This window comes from Falco rusticolus, chromosome 2 (genome assembly GCF_015220075.1).
Source record: "Falco rusticolus isolate bFalRus1 chromosome 2, bFalRus1.pri, whole genome shotgun sequence".
Taxonomy (NCBI): domain Eukaryota; kingdom Metazoa; phylum Chordata; class Aves; order Falconiformes; family Falconidae; genus Falco; species Falco rusticolus.
In genome coordinates this window covers 56,868,137-56,884,303 of record NC_051188.1, presented here as the reverse complement: position 1 = coordinate 56,884,303, position 16,167 = coordinate 56,868,137, and the positions used below count along the sequence as shown (strand labels likewise).

The following is a 16,167-nucleotide window of genomic DNA, read 5'->3' as shown; positions in this document are numbered from 1 at the left end:
CATCACTGAAATTCTCAAAGGTACTCTGCCGCAAGTTGAAATGCTACATCCTCCTTTTTGGTATCAACGTGGACATAAGCAGTGACCAAATCCAGGCTACATCAGTGTCACAAACAGTGACCAAATCCACCTACAAGCAACAGCTCAGCTAGACTCCATCCAATATGCTGAACCAGTGAAAATTGAAGCTAGGTACAAGACAGCGGCTATATGACAAAAAGGTCTCAAAATGCTGTTGCATTAGCGTGTTCTGGGGCCTAATTACAACCAATGCAGCCATAAAGATCAACACATTGGATGCTGTCCTGGTAAAGGTGGAAAACAAACTCGTTCTTCTGTGAAAAAGTCAGTATGTCACGAAAAAAATGAAAATGGAAGGTCTTCTCTCCCCCACTGCCAATCAATCAGGACATGTGTCGTGCTGATGGGTCACAGCAACGCTGCAAAGTGACTTTCTCTTTTCATTGAGGTGAGGAACAAATAACCTGCATTAACCAAACGGTCTTTTCTTTGTGTTTCACCTGACCTTCTGCCACAGAAGAGTGTATTCATACAGGACTTAATCATCAGCTACATACTGCAGAATATAAACAGAGGCAGAAGGGAGAAGACCAATCTTATTTACAAGGTACTGAAATTCCTCACATTTTACCCTAAAGGATTCACTGATTGACAGGCTATTATTAGCATGTCAGTGCCAGCTATCAAGTGGTACTGCACAGAGCATTGGAGGCCTAGAAGGTTTGCAGCTGGTAATGTGGAATTGTCTTTGCTTGTTCTCCAAATGATTTTTATTTAGATTCAGACTTGGGCCATCTTTCAAATATAATTGAGCCAGCTATATATACGTAAACCAAGAGACAAGTACAAAAGCACGTTTATCTAAGGATTGCTTAAGCACATATTAAAATTATATCCTTGGTGGATGGGCAGGAATTAAGGATGTGCTTCAACTCCTTTCTGAACTTGGGTTTACGAAGAGAAACAAACACTGGTTGGTGACAGTGGCAAATAATGAGAATGCACTTTTACCACAGTATGCCAGATTAGCCCATCGATAGCAAAATACCTGCTGTGGTTCTTAGTTTCACTGAACTAGTTTATTCTCCAGACATTGAGAAAAGGTACTGCAGTAGGGAAGGTGACAGAAAAAATAAACCTCGATTGAAATCTAACTCAAAAACAATCTACAAAACGACAGAGGCATTTATACAGCCACAGAACATGAAACCATGGGTTAATCGTCGTAGCTGTACACGCGTCTCAAATCACTCCCCATCCACATACATGTTCCACATGATAAGTAAAATGAAGCCAGTGGCTAAAACCGATTAATAGCCATACCTCTGTCAAAACACACATCACAGTTGCCTGCTGCGGTTTGGGCTGGGAATGCATGGGAGTGCTGGCAAGCTGTGGGTGGCCAGCCGTGGTCCATCCCACTGGCAGCACCTGCTCTACTCTAGGCTCCCGTCACACGCATGGGGACTGATGCTGAGGCTGGAGCCCACAGAGCCTTGGGCTGGCTGAGCTACACTGCTTTAGAACATGGCTAGTACCGGGGAAAAAAACCAGTTCAAATCCATACTTTTCAGCTGAAGAAGAAAGTCTCTCCCAGAGGTCAAATCAAGTCATAGGTGAGCTGAACTGCCTGCTGCCTCTTTCTTTGTTCACTGCATAGATGGCATCAGACTGTCTGAAAGCCCTGGTTAGAGACTAACCTAACATGGGAGGGCTCCCCTCTTTGTGAGGAAGACAAATGGGCCTCAATGTACCCTGAAGATACTCCTCCTCTATTCCTTTTCTCCTGAAACTGCTGAATAACAAACTCAGGCCATTTAGTGTTCTGCATCTGCTTCAAAAGAAACAGTTCTCATCCCTACACACTGTGTTTTGACAGCAAGAAGAGTACAGCAGTGTTAAGATGCTTCTGGGTATGTTCCTCCTCTGAGGAGTGTCAAGAAGTGAGAATGACTCAATTACGGAAACTGAGTGGAGACATCAACCATTACTGAAGGTGATGGAAATTCTGCTGGAAAACCTCGTGTACAGCTACAGTGCTCATAACCCAATTGTTAAGGGTTAGAATGTTCTCAAGATGTATAGGTTTATTATTAGAAATTAAAACATGTTAAGAGCCAGAAAAGTACCTTTCTCAATACCTGGAATGCTGCAGGGCTTATTGTCTCTTAGGCCTGTTCCACAGCCTGCTCTGCAGTCAGGGGGCAGATACCAGTTACCCTGCTTTAATGGCCCATTAGTGTTTTCTAAACTCCAGTCTGGTAGATGAAACCCCAGTTGTTGCCCCTTTGTCCTCTGCATTACTGAACATACCACTTACAAAGGCTCTTTAGTAAGAGAGTATCTGGCAGAGCTGCCACTGCTGTGGCCACGCAGTTAGGTCTAGCTTAATTTTTCCATGGTCACAGTGGTTGCATACCTCTAACTTCTACCTGAAAGTTTTGGTCAGAGAAAGATGCATAGTACAAAATGACACGGTGACAGATAGCACCAGATGAAGCGGCAGGAGTTCTCAGACGCTTTCACCAACGACTAAAGTACCTTAGACTGGAGAAGAGTTTAATAAGTGTGTCCATCCCTTCTCTCCTCAGCTGTGAACCAGGCACAGCCATGCTGCTGAACTAACAGAGTTACGGGATGGACATGCTGTTCTGCTCTCCCTCAATGCAAGAACAAAACCCCACCGACTTCCACGAAAGCTTGAGGGAGACCAGTTCATCAAGCTGCACATCTCTTCCCCATTAAATAAAGCAAGCTGGAGTGCTGGATACAGTTTGTTAAAGATTTTGAAAAGTAGTTAGAAATCAGCCATAAATTTGCGTACAAACATCCCTGAATAAAGTACCAAACAATTTGAGGAGGAATAGGAATTAAAAACAACTCAGGAAGGGATCCCATATCACACATAACCAGTAACTGCCTGGCTTGAAGAGGAACATGACAGGGAGAAAGGTTCACTCGGACTTCACAGCTTCAAAATGCATACCCATGGCAGGAGTGGCAAGGATCTGGGAGAATGGTGCACCTTCTCAATCAACCAATTTCCTCATATTTAGGACAAAGCATCAGCCAGCAAATGGACAGAACAATTAAACCAATGACAGTTTTACAGCAAAATACCAGTTAGAATGAGTAAAAGCCTTCAGTACAGGTAAAACTAAAAATAATTAAAAAAAAAAAAAGAAACTAATTCCATGCATACACAGTTAAATGGCTTGACATGCTTATAGTCTCATCAAGCTTGGTGTTGGTTTAGTAGCCAGCAATGTCTCCAGCTGGTAAAGGTCCATGCTTTATTGGTATACTGAAGTATTAGACAGCGGTGAGTGTGAAATCAGACAGTAACTGCTGTTGGCCTACATCAGGGTACACTCGCATCTTAAGAACAAAGAGTGAACATTACAGCCCGGGAAGAATAAAAGGTCACTGGGCATCAGTCCTTTATCTCTCCACACAGAAACAGAGCAACTGATAGGAGGATTTCCTGCTGTATCCAGGGTTAGGGTTAGCTTGCTTTTGTTTGTCTTCAGACCAACACCACGCGGTGCTACAACAGAACTGCAAAGGTTCAGCCCCCATGTAAGCTTATGCCACAGATACTGTCCATTTCAACAAGACATCTCCCCAAGCCTGCAGTGATCCTGCTGATGAGCTACGGCAGACAGACTTGACCATCGCTGGGTGCAGCCTTCATTAGGGAACGAAGGGCAGTCCAGTTGTGCTCAATGGAGCCCACAGGCCCTGGAAAGCAGACCTCCTTCCCCCCTCCCTCCACTCCTTATCTCCTCAACACGATAGTTTCTCAACCTGAGACTCACGACCTGGTGGGGGCTTTCTCCAGTTCTGAGGAGCGCTCTATGAGACAGGATCACTGTAACAAGAGGAATTAGGTACTCCCAATACAAATAGGTATTTCTGCAGTAAAAGGACATTGAGACAGTGCTTCCAAACAATGCAAGGAACAGAAGATACACCATGCTTTGAGGATAGACAGAACGTTGAAAAGGCTTTTTCTCCCAGAGAGGTACATGCTGACAAAACAGTGCATACAATGAAACAAAAAATGTTTCTCATTAAACGGTATTAAACAAATGACAAAAATGAGAATGAAGTCCCCAGCATTTTCAATTTTAAAAATTAATTTTGACTATTGAGATTTATTAAAAAAAATCTATGCATGTGTACACACAGAAATCAGGAAAGGGCTGGATAAGTGAAACACTGCCAAGCTTATGAACTTTTGTTAGTGGGTCCAGGTGAGTTTTTTAGCAGGAAAGGGAAAAATAAGGATTCAGCTAATCAAAGGTTTTTAACTGCCTCGTGGAAAAGCAACAGGCATGAGCTCTAACATTCACTGAACTAAACAGAAAGACCTACCTCTGATCTTGCTGTAAACCATCAAAGGCAAACCCCTTTTCTTCTAAAAACAGGATTTGCAGCATTTTAAAGAAAGTATCTAATCTAATTTTAACAAGCTTGAAAGCTCTTGAATCAGAAAGCATTCATTTTCCTTCAGCCTTCCATGTTCAATCAGTGACAGCTGTATCATTGCTGTCTTTAGAGCTAATTTTTATCAGCAGGAACTGTGGATTTTTATGATTCTCAGGGGCCACAACTTTACAAAAAAAAATCAATAGAAATCACATCTTAAAACTCTTATCATTCTAGAGCAAACTAAGTATTTACCATCATGTCATGCAGATTTATGATCCTAAGGTCTTTACCCCCTTTACTGTAATAACACCGCCATTATTTACACTCATCAAAAACATGCCTGTGAATACACAGTTCAGCCAGGCACACAGGCTTTCCAGATCTCATAGCATTTAAAAGAAAGTGCTCACTGCTTTTAATAACAAACAACATAAAATAAGCTTATTCTACACGCTCTTTATAGACCACAGAATTAGAACAGAAGACTAGATGCTCTAAAGAACTGCTACATGTCACCCAAGCTAGGCTTTTTATTCATATGATGCCTTCGATTTTTAAGTAGAAAATCTGTATTTTAAAATATCAAAGGCACCACACAGCCTAACCACAGAGAGGAATGCAGAAGATGCCTTTGCTCAGGATCCACATGTTGCACAAGAATTATTTGCCTTATAAATAAGTAAATAAGATATGTGCCCTTGTCTAGGCATGTTTCAGCAACTATAGAAAGAAGAAAGATTTTGTTAATTTCCTAGGATTTAAATTTCCTTCTTTTCTAGAACCTGACAGCATGGGCAACAATTTTTCCTAATATAGCTTGACAAACCAGAGTCTGCGGCTACCCACACATTTGAGAAAACTTACACATCAGTCTAATCTTTGGAATCTCCTGATGTCAATACTGTGTATCAGCCACTTACAATCTAAAACCCCAAAACCATTAGCATCAAGTAGGAGGCACCAATATGCACCTGGGTTTCTGACAAAAAGGACTGTTCTACCACTTGTGCCTGACAGCATCTAAGAAAAGGTGTATGTATTAAAAATTGTTCCAGAAGATTCAATTTCCCTCATATATTTAGTGTCTCTCTTACTTGGTATGGAGAAGAGGACTGATCCCCTAAATGAAGAGGAAAGAGATGTGCTAAAATGTACAGAAGCTGCCTTAAGAAACTACATTGTTGAGAGAGAGAAGTGTTATTGGAAGACTAAAGAGGACTTTGGCTTCCCTCACTTTATATATGCCTGCACAGAGAACCTCTTTCCTTCACATCCACTGCCCTTTCCAGTTGGTAACAACCATGCTGGTAAATGAGGTCCATCTCCAGTGGTCCATATCCTGGTGCACAAAGGTAAGTGACACCCAACTCCTTCCCGCATGTGGAAGGTCAGGAAAAACTTGGATTGTTAATTTTTCATCATTAGAAGCTAGACTGCAGCAATTGAAATTTCATTCTGAAGTCACCTCTGACAGCAGTCTAATGCCTCATTATGACAAATGAGACTAGTTAAACAAACATGGTATTTGACAGAATTTGTAGGTCAGATGTCCTTTCCTCTGTTGAAGAACTGTTCCAGAAATAGCCACAATTCATGCTAATTGCATATAAATCATGCTGACGAGATCTGAATCACTGGGTTTCAATATTCAAAATCAGGTCTGTTTCATCAGTTCTCTCAACTAATCAGTTCAACACAATTCTTGCTCTCCAAGTATCCTAAGAAACTACTGGGGCTTTAAACTCTCAGGAAAAGAGTGGAAAGCACACTATGCCAAAGGAAACTGTAAATAAATAAGGCTAAACATTTTTAGTCTGCTTAAGATATTTCCTATTATTCTCCTTTCCTTTGTCTTCCCAACCCTGGAGCTCCCCCCCAGAACACACTTCTAGTTGATTAAAGACTCTGCAGGCGTGTGCATTTACTGTGGGACCGAAGAAGACAGAATTTAAAACATCTCTGCTTCTTAGTGAAGAAAAGTAGGAGCTATAAGCAGGTTGCGGATCTGTCTAACCCATTTTCCATTTGACCTTCTCTGGTCACCACAAAGTAAATGCATGGACAGATAGAGAGGCCAGACAGGAACTTCTGGCATGAACGCTACTGCTTCAGAACGAGTACAGCTGCGTCAACTAATAAAAGCTGCTCCGCAAACATCTGTGCAAACAGAAACCTGACCTACAAATATTCAAGGGGGGAAACACAGGTCCTGAAGTGGTATTTTCTAATAATACCAGCATCAGTTAGCGAACTAATTCACAAACCACTGTTTTTTCACCCATTGCTGGGTTCTAATGATTACATTCAGCATTGCCAATGCTGCTCGGTTGAGAAAATTCTGTTTAATTTTGCATGCCCATTAATCTTGAAGCAAACTGGTAAATCAATTTAGTTTTTCAAATTACTAACACACAACTCTTTCATTATGCTCATCCATCTACTTTATAAGTGATCTCAGCTCCGCATAGCTCACATGATGTACACGCAAATACAGCAAACCTAAGAACTTTCAGTTACTTGTTGACATTTTCCAGCTACAGAAATTTCTTTTCCAGTTTTAAGTTGATAATTCTGTATTTAGTGTGCACTACAATGGTTAATGGGATGGTACTTGTTAGGCAGGCCTTATGAGCCATGGGTGATTTGAGATGATGGCAGCATCAGGTGCAAATCATCTTCAGAGAACACCCTCTCTGCCATGCACAAGGAATATGTTTACTAGGGGATATGGACAAACTGAAAACAGTGCGGTCTAGGCTATTCAGATATCAATTATTCAAAACTCCATACCTGCAATATCCTACGTAGGTCCTGGCTCCTACATCAACTTGCCACTACCCATGCTTCCTTCATCTAGACAAATTTATTCCCAAATGTTATATTCCAGGTCACTGAGGAAAACTAGATTCTAGGAGAGGCTGATATGAAAAAAAAATCTCCAGGAGAAGATTTCAACAGGACATAACAAGTCTGAGCTGCTGCTGGGCTGGAGAAAACTTAAAATTGTCTGACATGACTTTTCTGCTGTCATTGTAGAAGATGACTGAATGTGGTCAAGTAGCTGGAATAACAAAGAAAGAATCAGAGTGCTTTTTATTTACAGACTAACTACATCTGCATATTATTTCCAGACAAACCCCTAAACTGATTTGAAACTCGTCTCCATACTCATCCAACTACATGGACAGAGTTAGTTCAGCACAGTGACAAGCCGTATGGACAGCCCAGCAAGAGGTTTCGTCCACATCCTCTGGAAAAACAGGAGATGGGTGGCTCAGGACTACTCATTCAGAGTAGATGCTGCTGCTCAATCTTCCTGGGATTCAGCTCCTTCATTTGTAGCAACTGCCCAGGGATATCTGGTCACTTGATGAGTATGGGATTTAGAAGTAAATTATTGAGAATAAAAAAATTTAGAACAGTGAATAAAAATACCATCAGCGACACTCCAAAGTCTACTGGAATTGGTCAGAGAATCAAATCTTTTACTTAGCCTATAACTACCTCTGTTAGACCCAAGACACAGGTATGCTTAGACTAGCGCTATTGACCAGTGTAGGCGGCTCAATCAACACTTGCAATGACTCACTTGAACTGACAGGCTCCTCTTCCCACACGTGCTTTGTGAACCAGAAGAAGAATTCCCTCATCTCACCTTATCCGCACTCTTGCCCCAAAGGTTTCTTCCCTGCAAGGCCTTTCTGTATCTGTCTCACAGAAACAAGCTCCCAGATGAATTCTATGGGACCTGATCCTATGTGAAAACATCAATTTAAAATTGCTCTCTCACTTACCATTCTTGGCAAGCACTCAGATATGAACCACGTGTCTGGCAGAGGAATTTGGCCCACAGACTGTTTTTAATTAAATGCTTGTCTGCTGATATTAAATGGAACTTCAGTGGCATAAGTATGCTGCAAAAATGGTTCATCCTAAATGAAATTATTTCCTATGTAATTTACCAACTTTCTTTCTTCAAACTGGAAGAACTCCCGATGCATTAAAACGACAATCACTTAAACATTTAAAGTAGAAAAAATGCCAGTTGACAGAAAATAGTCAGAGAAATATCCTCAATATTTCAGTTTCAAGGATAATATTCAAAAGGGAAAAGAAAAGCTGTTGAGATACTTTATTAGCAACTAGGCTAACTCCAGCTACCAGCAGGTCTGTTCCTATGAAATTATAAATCCATTATCTTTGTAGGCATATGAGAGAAGAAATCAGGCCTGAAAACAGTATCTGAAAGGATGCAAGATAGTAAACACCACTTACCAAATTTTATATTCACTGAAATCCAAACAATATGAAATCTATTCACTTTTCTTAAGTAGCAGAAACAACTGCAAATCCTTTTGTTGAAAATCCATTACTTGAACTCTAATTTTACTGTCTAACAAGCAATTAATTCATCTGTCCAGACTGCTATCACCTTACTGTACAATGTAACTACTTGTACTTTTGCTGCACAAGCAGCAGAAAAACCCAAACAATAGAAAAGGAGACTCATGCACCCAACTCCCTGTGCTCACGCTATTCTGCTAATGCAGGCTTCAACTACTTGATATATCATCTTAAATACTGAGACGTTCAAGGCAATTATTTTACAGCTATTCTAAATCGAAAACACAAAACGCCTTCTTTTAGAATAATATATAAGCAAGCTTTTCCCTAATTATCAATCTCACCGTTTCTAGATTCATGCTTTAAGCTACAGGAGCAAATGAGAGCATTCCCTGTCACCAAAATATCACTGTCTAAAGAGATGCTTTAAGTCATTCCTGTTCAGAAATGATGTATCTAATCTTTACGAAAACCAACACACTGAAGGAGATGAGTGGGTTAAAATTTATATTTACACGAAGATATATTTTACTGCAAAAAAGTAACATATATAACAAGACATGCCTAACTACTGTAGGTATCTTTCTAAATAACCTTCACTCAGATTAAACTCTGGTCAAGTGTGCATAGACCAAGGCATTAGAAAAATTAAAAAAACTTCTTCCTTCATTACTTTGTAAAAACAATCTTGAACATTTTATATTGTCTAGATTTACAAAGTCTTGTAACATGTTCATCAGTACTTATGTGGGTGGATTCATCACTGCTGCATGTATATGCTGCGTGATGCACATCACTGCAAGTGACCTGCAGTTCAATCAGTGCTGCTGTTCACCACCTAAAATTCTCAGATTTAGTTTCCTTCCCCCACAAGAAAAATACATAAAAGTTAAAATTAAGGCCAGCATTAAAGAGCACATCTTGTCTCCCAGCTCTAATAACTGTAGGAGATCTTTCATCTGGATTTTCTTAATTAACTCTGAGAAACTAGAATCGGGTTTTAATAGGATGCAGCCTTAATTCTCAATACTTTTAGTCTGTGAAAAGGAAGTTTACAAAGAATTAGTATCTCTGTCCTTCTGCACATGTGCCAAAATCTCGCTACTCTATGTACAGCACAGAAGACAATCAGCCTGGACCACAGTTAGTCCCATCATTCTCTGAGTCAGAGGATGAAAATTTTATGAGGTGGCACTGAGAAAAAATAGCCTATGATAGACTAATTGGATCCTGTACAGATAAAGATTCTTCATGATCAAAGTGAAAAATGAAATTAAACAGCCACCATCTCAAGCCCCACACCAAAGATCACCCACAACAGAACTTTGATGTCTCCATAATAATTCTACTAAAAGAATAAGGAGAAAAAAAAATCTCTTGTAATTAATCTTTATACCACACTGATAAAGGATAGAAAGGATTGCCTTGCAAGTAATACTCATACCAGTCTTCATTAGAGCTGTTTCAATCTAAGCTTTTTTCACTTCAATTATATTTTTCAATTCATCCTCTTTCTTGCCCAAGGAAGAGTTTGGAGTTTCAAAATCTCCATCACCAAATCAGCCTGTTGAACCTACTGAAGAAAAAGCCAATATTGTCATTGTTCCTGCATATATAACTAATTTTGTATCCTCAGCTCCTCAGTTAAGATTATAAAATGAGTTATGAAGATAGGTAGACCAAATACATTCTTGCTATGAAAAAATTTTCCAGCATATTTCAAGATTTCAACAAGTCTTGGTCTTGAATATCAAGCTGCCTGCATTTGGCTGGAAGTTTAATTCCCGCCCCCCCCCGTCTCTGTTGAGGCACTCATAAGCTCTCCTTATATCGGAGAGGAAAAAAACCTGTAATTGACATACAAAAGAGCACAATGTACCTACTTAATTTCATTTTTGTTTTGTCAAAATAACTAGTCAAGTGTTAAAGAAGCTACAATATATACCTAAAATATGACTTCATACAAAGAACAGGTGAGTGTATAAAGTCTTACAAAGATACCTAAATCAGTAATAATTTCCCTCTCCTCCTGCCTTTCAGAGGAGATGCACTACTGTTAAGCTTCACTGAGACTTATCCTTATTAGTGTATTTCTAGCATCCCTTCCCTCTGGCTGGTCAGTACAATGATAATGATAACATCTGAAATAGCCCACATGCTGAAATTACTACCAGCCACTCTTCACACGCCCCAGAAGATACAACCACTCTAATGAGCAATCACAGTATCCACTGGTCTCATACGCACCGGTCCCTAGCAGCTGAAGACCTGCATACCATCTTCATCACTGAGGCCAACAGACATATCCTCCTCTACCTCCTCATCAAGCTGAAGGCTTCCAAAGGAGTACTTATTTCTAGGCATGGGAGAGGAACTCAGCACAACGGGATTTCCAAACACCAGGGGGTGAGTGAAGGGGTTAATGATTTCTGAGTCGGAATCACTAGATTCTGTCCCACTGCTGGTGGAGCCCTCCATCATCTGGATTGCAGCCATGTGATCCATCACGCCACTGGCATGCAGCGACTGCATGACTGGGCTCTGCTTTGACTGTGCCCCAGCTGGCACACCGTTGGCTATCATCTTGCCCTCTGGAGAAGACATCTTAGACACCCTGCCTCCTTTATAATATCGCTCTGATCTATACTCCTGCCCAGGGGTTGAGGATATCTGGCTTAGGATAAACGGATCTGTAACCGATTTGTTGCAGAGATTTGGGATTTTCTGTGTGTGAGGTGGTTGAGAATCTGGAGAATATCTGCAATACCCATGGCAGCTGCTGGCACGGCTATCCTCCTCCCCAGTCCTCACCCTGCAGTCATGCCCATTTTCTGAGACATAACCTTGAGAGCCAGTTCTACTCAGGCTCATGTTAGGGCTTGACCCTTTGCTACTGGGAGGCAATGGAGTGGCCAGCGGACTACGGCTCCCTGGCCCTCTAAACATTTCGTCAACCAGTGAGCTGTGCCTTGGCATCCTGGGGCTTCCCCCAGTGTAGAAGGAGAGATTAGCTGGGTTATCATCAAGGTACTCTTCAGAGAGATACTGGGAAGACTTTATAGAGGCTGAGGAATCCCTATGCCTAGTTCTATTGCGATTTTCATCTCTGTAGTGAATATAGGCACCACTGGTCAAATCACCCTCATAATTGTCATTTGTTTGGGAATATGACCGGGTTATTTGTCCTCTGAGGAGATCATACTCGCTATCTACGTCACTGCAGTCAATGAAAGGAATGGAGGTGCTACTGCCATGAGCAGCCCTGGAAGCTGGACCTGTGCTTGGTTGCTGTGATTGAGGTCTGTTCTGCTGCACCCTGTCCTTAGCAGCCTCCTCTTCTTCCTCCACTGTTGACACCACTGCTCCATCCACCTTTCTGCTTTCCTTTGGACTCTTCTTCAAGGAAGGGCTCTTGTGCTGTCCAGTGTCTTCTGCTGAAGCTTTCAATTCCTTTCCTTGCCGGCAGCTCTGCACTGCTGCAGCATCATTGTCATCTCCATAGGCAAAGCTAGAGCTCTGGAAAGATAAAAGAGGGAAGGCAAGGGGGAGACAAAGGGGGAGGGAAGAGTGAAGGGGTGGGAGGTTTGGGAAGGAAGGGAGTCAGAGTGAAAAGGCTACTTGTAATTACGCACCAGAATTTTGCACTGCATTTGCAGCAACATAGGAGCCTCTTGAAAGCAGAAGAGGTAACCCAAGCTTCAAAACGAATTAGAATTTTTTAAAAAAGAGGTCTCTGATCTTGAAGAACAGAAACGTATATAAGCTAAGCAAGGGAAGAGAAAGCAGACAGAATGTGGCGATACGTAAAAATGGGTATTTGAGGTGTTTCCATGCACTAAGGCAGCCATCAACACTCTAAGAACAACAGCGTGTTCACGCTACTCTGAGAAACTGGAGGAAAAGAAACATGTAAGACAAATTCTGCCCAGCCTACACGTATACAATAATAAAAAAAAAAAGCTACGTGTGGGCTTTCGAGCACCCCACATTCAATCCTTGGAGCATACCTGCCACTAGTTCATAGACTGGCTTTTCTGCACACATAAATATGTTTAATCTGCCTGGTAGCTGTACTCCATCTACCTGAGCTCTTCTTAACAATATAAATATGCTAAAAGATATTTGAAATGGGCTGCATTTATAACAGAATTCTCTGAAGTTCTTAGATTTGCAGAAATGAGAGCCTGTGAATATCAAAAGGAAACAGTGCAAGGAAGGCGAAGGTTTGGGTGGCGTTCTTAAATATATTAATCTAGTATCTTGCTCCTGCCATTTAAGCTCTACCTAACCTAAGGTTATGTGATCAAAGGTTTGCCTCCACAAACAGAGGGGTACACTGGCAGGTGTAGGAACCCCAATAATCTAGCCAGGAAAATGCAGCTCCCTGACCTGGCTCCTCTGGGGCTTGTCCCAGGAGAGCCATCAGCCCATGGTCTGGGTGTGTCTGGGATGCCAGCAACTGGAGAGACCAGAGCATATGCATTTTGGGTGGGTGGGTAGGTCAATGTGTAATTGCTAGAAAACATTAAACTGGACTAGTTGATGAGTAGGGTAAGAGTTGGGAGCCAAGTACTGGAGCAGCCATAAGTCAGGCCAATTACTGGAAAGACCGTGAGGCCTGGGTGCCAATTACTGGCAACGTCCTAAGTCTGTACCTCTGTGTAAGGTAACCAGGAACCAGAGGATATGAGTGTCAGTTACTGCATAGGCTGTATGAATTACTGGAGGAACCCATAGTGTGTGTGTGTGCATGTGTGTGTCTGTAAATCTGAGTACCAGCAATCATTTCAGGGGCTTGCATCTCCAGATACCAGCCACTGGGAGATCTGGGGATCCAGGAGCTTGCTACTGGATAGACTGAGTGTCTAAGACCAGTTGCAGGAGGGATCCACATCCTATGTAGGCGTATTTTCCACCAATGAACTTTCATCCTGATCAGCCAAAGAGCGGAACAGGGTGAGGCCACTGGCACTGTTTGTGTTTGTGGGAGTGCTGTTTTCTGCTTGTGTTTAGCCGTGTGGCTGGCTGTGTGTACATGTGTATTTATCCGGGCGCCTGTAGTGAATACTTGCTTAGCCTTACTACTAGCTGGACATGGGAACATACAGCTGCAGCAACTTTGCCACTACTTTGCAAACTCCTACCTCATAACAGCTACTTATGCAAGATAATTACATTAGTTATCTACCACAGATAATGGCTTAGGAGTCCAAAGCTGTAATTTTTCTGAGGAAGTAATTCTTCTCCTCCTTGGTTAATACAACAAAACGCCTTGTCACGGGCAACCAAAATTCCCAAGTGAAAGAAAAGAACTAATTTTTTCCCAGATGCAATAACCAGCTACAACCTAGGACACCAGCAGTAACTCTGTGGATTGCAATTTTTCAGATGGTCACTAGCACAGCTCAGACAAGCTCACTATTTATATTTGTCTGGTTGTCTGGAAGCAATGCTGTTCCACAATGGAAATGAACCTGTTCCACTTGCAGAACCTAAAACTTAATGGCACCCAGGGCTCCTCAGCTCCCAGTTAAATGGTAATGAGCAGAAAACTATGATCCTAGAGTTTTAAAATAGCAATCAATGAAGGGTAATCTAATAAGAAATGTTTAAAAGGCATGATCCAGGGTTTCATCAACATCACTGACTTGTTTTGGCACCTCTGTATGCTGTTCTGAAGGCTGTGCAGTCAGACTCCTGATGGAATGAATCTTGCTGTGTTTCCTGGAGATAAAAGGAAAATCACAGTAAGAAGCCATTTCAGTTTTTTCTACAAAAAGGAATCAAGAGACGTGCCTCTTCAAAGAAAACCTTTGAACAATAGCTTTCATAAAATTTTGCTCCAGAACAGATTAACATTCCTCCTTTCCATAAAATTTAAATGTGCTATGTGTTGCAAACATACCATTATAAGAAAAGGGAAAGGCACTGAAGCAAAAATGGTCTGTCATGTGAACACGAGTTGTAAATAATTAATTGTTCCCATGGTCTTTGGGGCATTTTGGCCATTACTTCCAGTTTACCATGAGCAAAATGAGTTCAGACAGAACTGGCTTTAGCAAGTTGGAAGCTTTCTCTGGAGACCTCTCCCCTTGAGGTTGGCTATTATCTATTCCTGTTAACTTTCAGTTTTATTATGAGCTGAATATGCCTGTTTTATATATATTAATAACATACCACCAAAGAGGATGCAAATCAGTATGGGAGGAAGTTACCTGTGATGGTAGTACACTCACTGCTGAAAAACAGATTGAAAACTATTCATTTTAAGTAAACTATAGGTTATGCCAACTTCTGCCAAAACATTCAGGGCCAAGGGCATATTATACAAGCAATAAACTGTCAAACCAGCAAAGAAGGAACTTTTTACTTAGACTGGTGCCAAGATTTTATAATATAACTAATTGGAAATCATTACTTTTCTTTGATTAAAACATATTGGAATAGTTAATTTATTTCCTCTCACCTTTCAAACTGCACTTTTTTGTGCCCTCCTTCTTTAACATAGTCAAGAACTTGCTTCTGAGTCCGACCACTGGAAGGAAACCACAGTTAAAATATTTAACACAATATACCACCTGGTCATCATAATCTTGCATGTGGCCTGCCTATGAAGTCAAAGCAATCAGAAAAATATTTGTCACTATCAGCAGAAACTCATGTAAGATCATAAGGAAGGGGTCTTGGCCAGATACACACAAATTTTTATCATGTTGCATGTTACTTGCCTCTTTTTTGTGTGTGTGCGCGCGCTATGGAGCTACTTTTTGATGCCATTTCAAAAATGATTAAATTCAGTTGTGTGCCCTTCATAGTGTACTACGTTACTAGGAAGTCATCACAATAGAAAGTGAAGAAGGGCTTAAATTTTCCTCTCAGGAACAAGAAGTATTCTTTAATCCTTTTGAGTCAAATACCAGCCTTGTCCAGTATCAGTAAACCCTGGAACCAAGATAAAAACTGCATTTCATGACTCAGTTGCTACTACTGAACACATCAACTAAGCATATACACATTTTCTGCAGAGATTTAGGCTGTAAATCCCTTTCTCTCCTTCTCTACAGGCCATGAAATAGTGAGAAAGCCCAGCGCTTCCTTCTGTGCGAAGTTTACTGCTCTCGGTTCCCTTTGGAGTTTAAAGGAAACCTACACCTCAAGAATGCTCAACAGAGAACCAAATCCTTCCCATTCATATAGAGCCTTTCAACTAAGCAAATAACCACAGGCCTGGAAAAAGTTACTGAATGCATGTAGCACAGATCACAGTGAGCAGAGGATGTAGCCAAAACCCACTCTCCAAACCAGGAGGCAAGCTGAATGCACCTACAGTCTTATACTTAGGCAGAAATGTAACAAGTTATATCTTGT

General features: G+C 41.2%; 1 protein-coding gene across 8 annotated transcripts in view; it reads right to left on the bottom strand.

Annotated features, from left to right (window-relative positions):
• Positions 1–16,167, bottom strand: part of FARP1 (FERM, ARH/RhoGEF and pleckstrin domain protein 1) — a 213,855-nt gene that overhangs the window by 34,989 nt on the left and 162,699 nt on the right. For 7 of the 8 annotated variants that reach the window (XM_037377826.1, XM_037377829.1, XM_037377824.1 and 4 more), the window contains 3 exons: positions 15,266–15,334; positions 14,448–14,523; positions 12,075–12,315 (listed from right to left, as the gene is read on the bottom strand). In XM_037377826.1, the coding sequence (XP_037233723.1) occupies positions 12,075–12,315; positions 14,448–14,523; positions 15,266–15,334 (386 nt within the window). The remainder of the gene's footprint in view (positions 1–12,074; positions 12,316–14,447; positions 14,524–15,265; positions 15,335–16,167) is intronic. The other variant, XM_037377823.1, reaches the window with a different exon arrangement.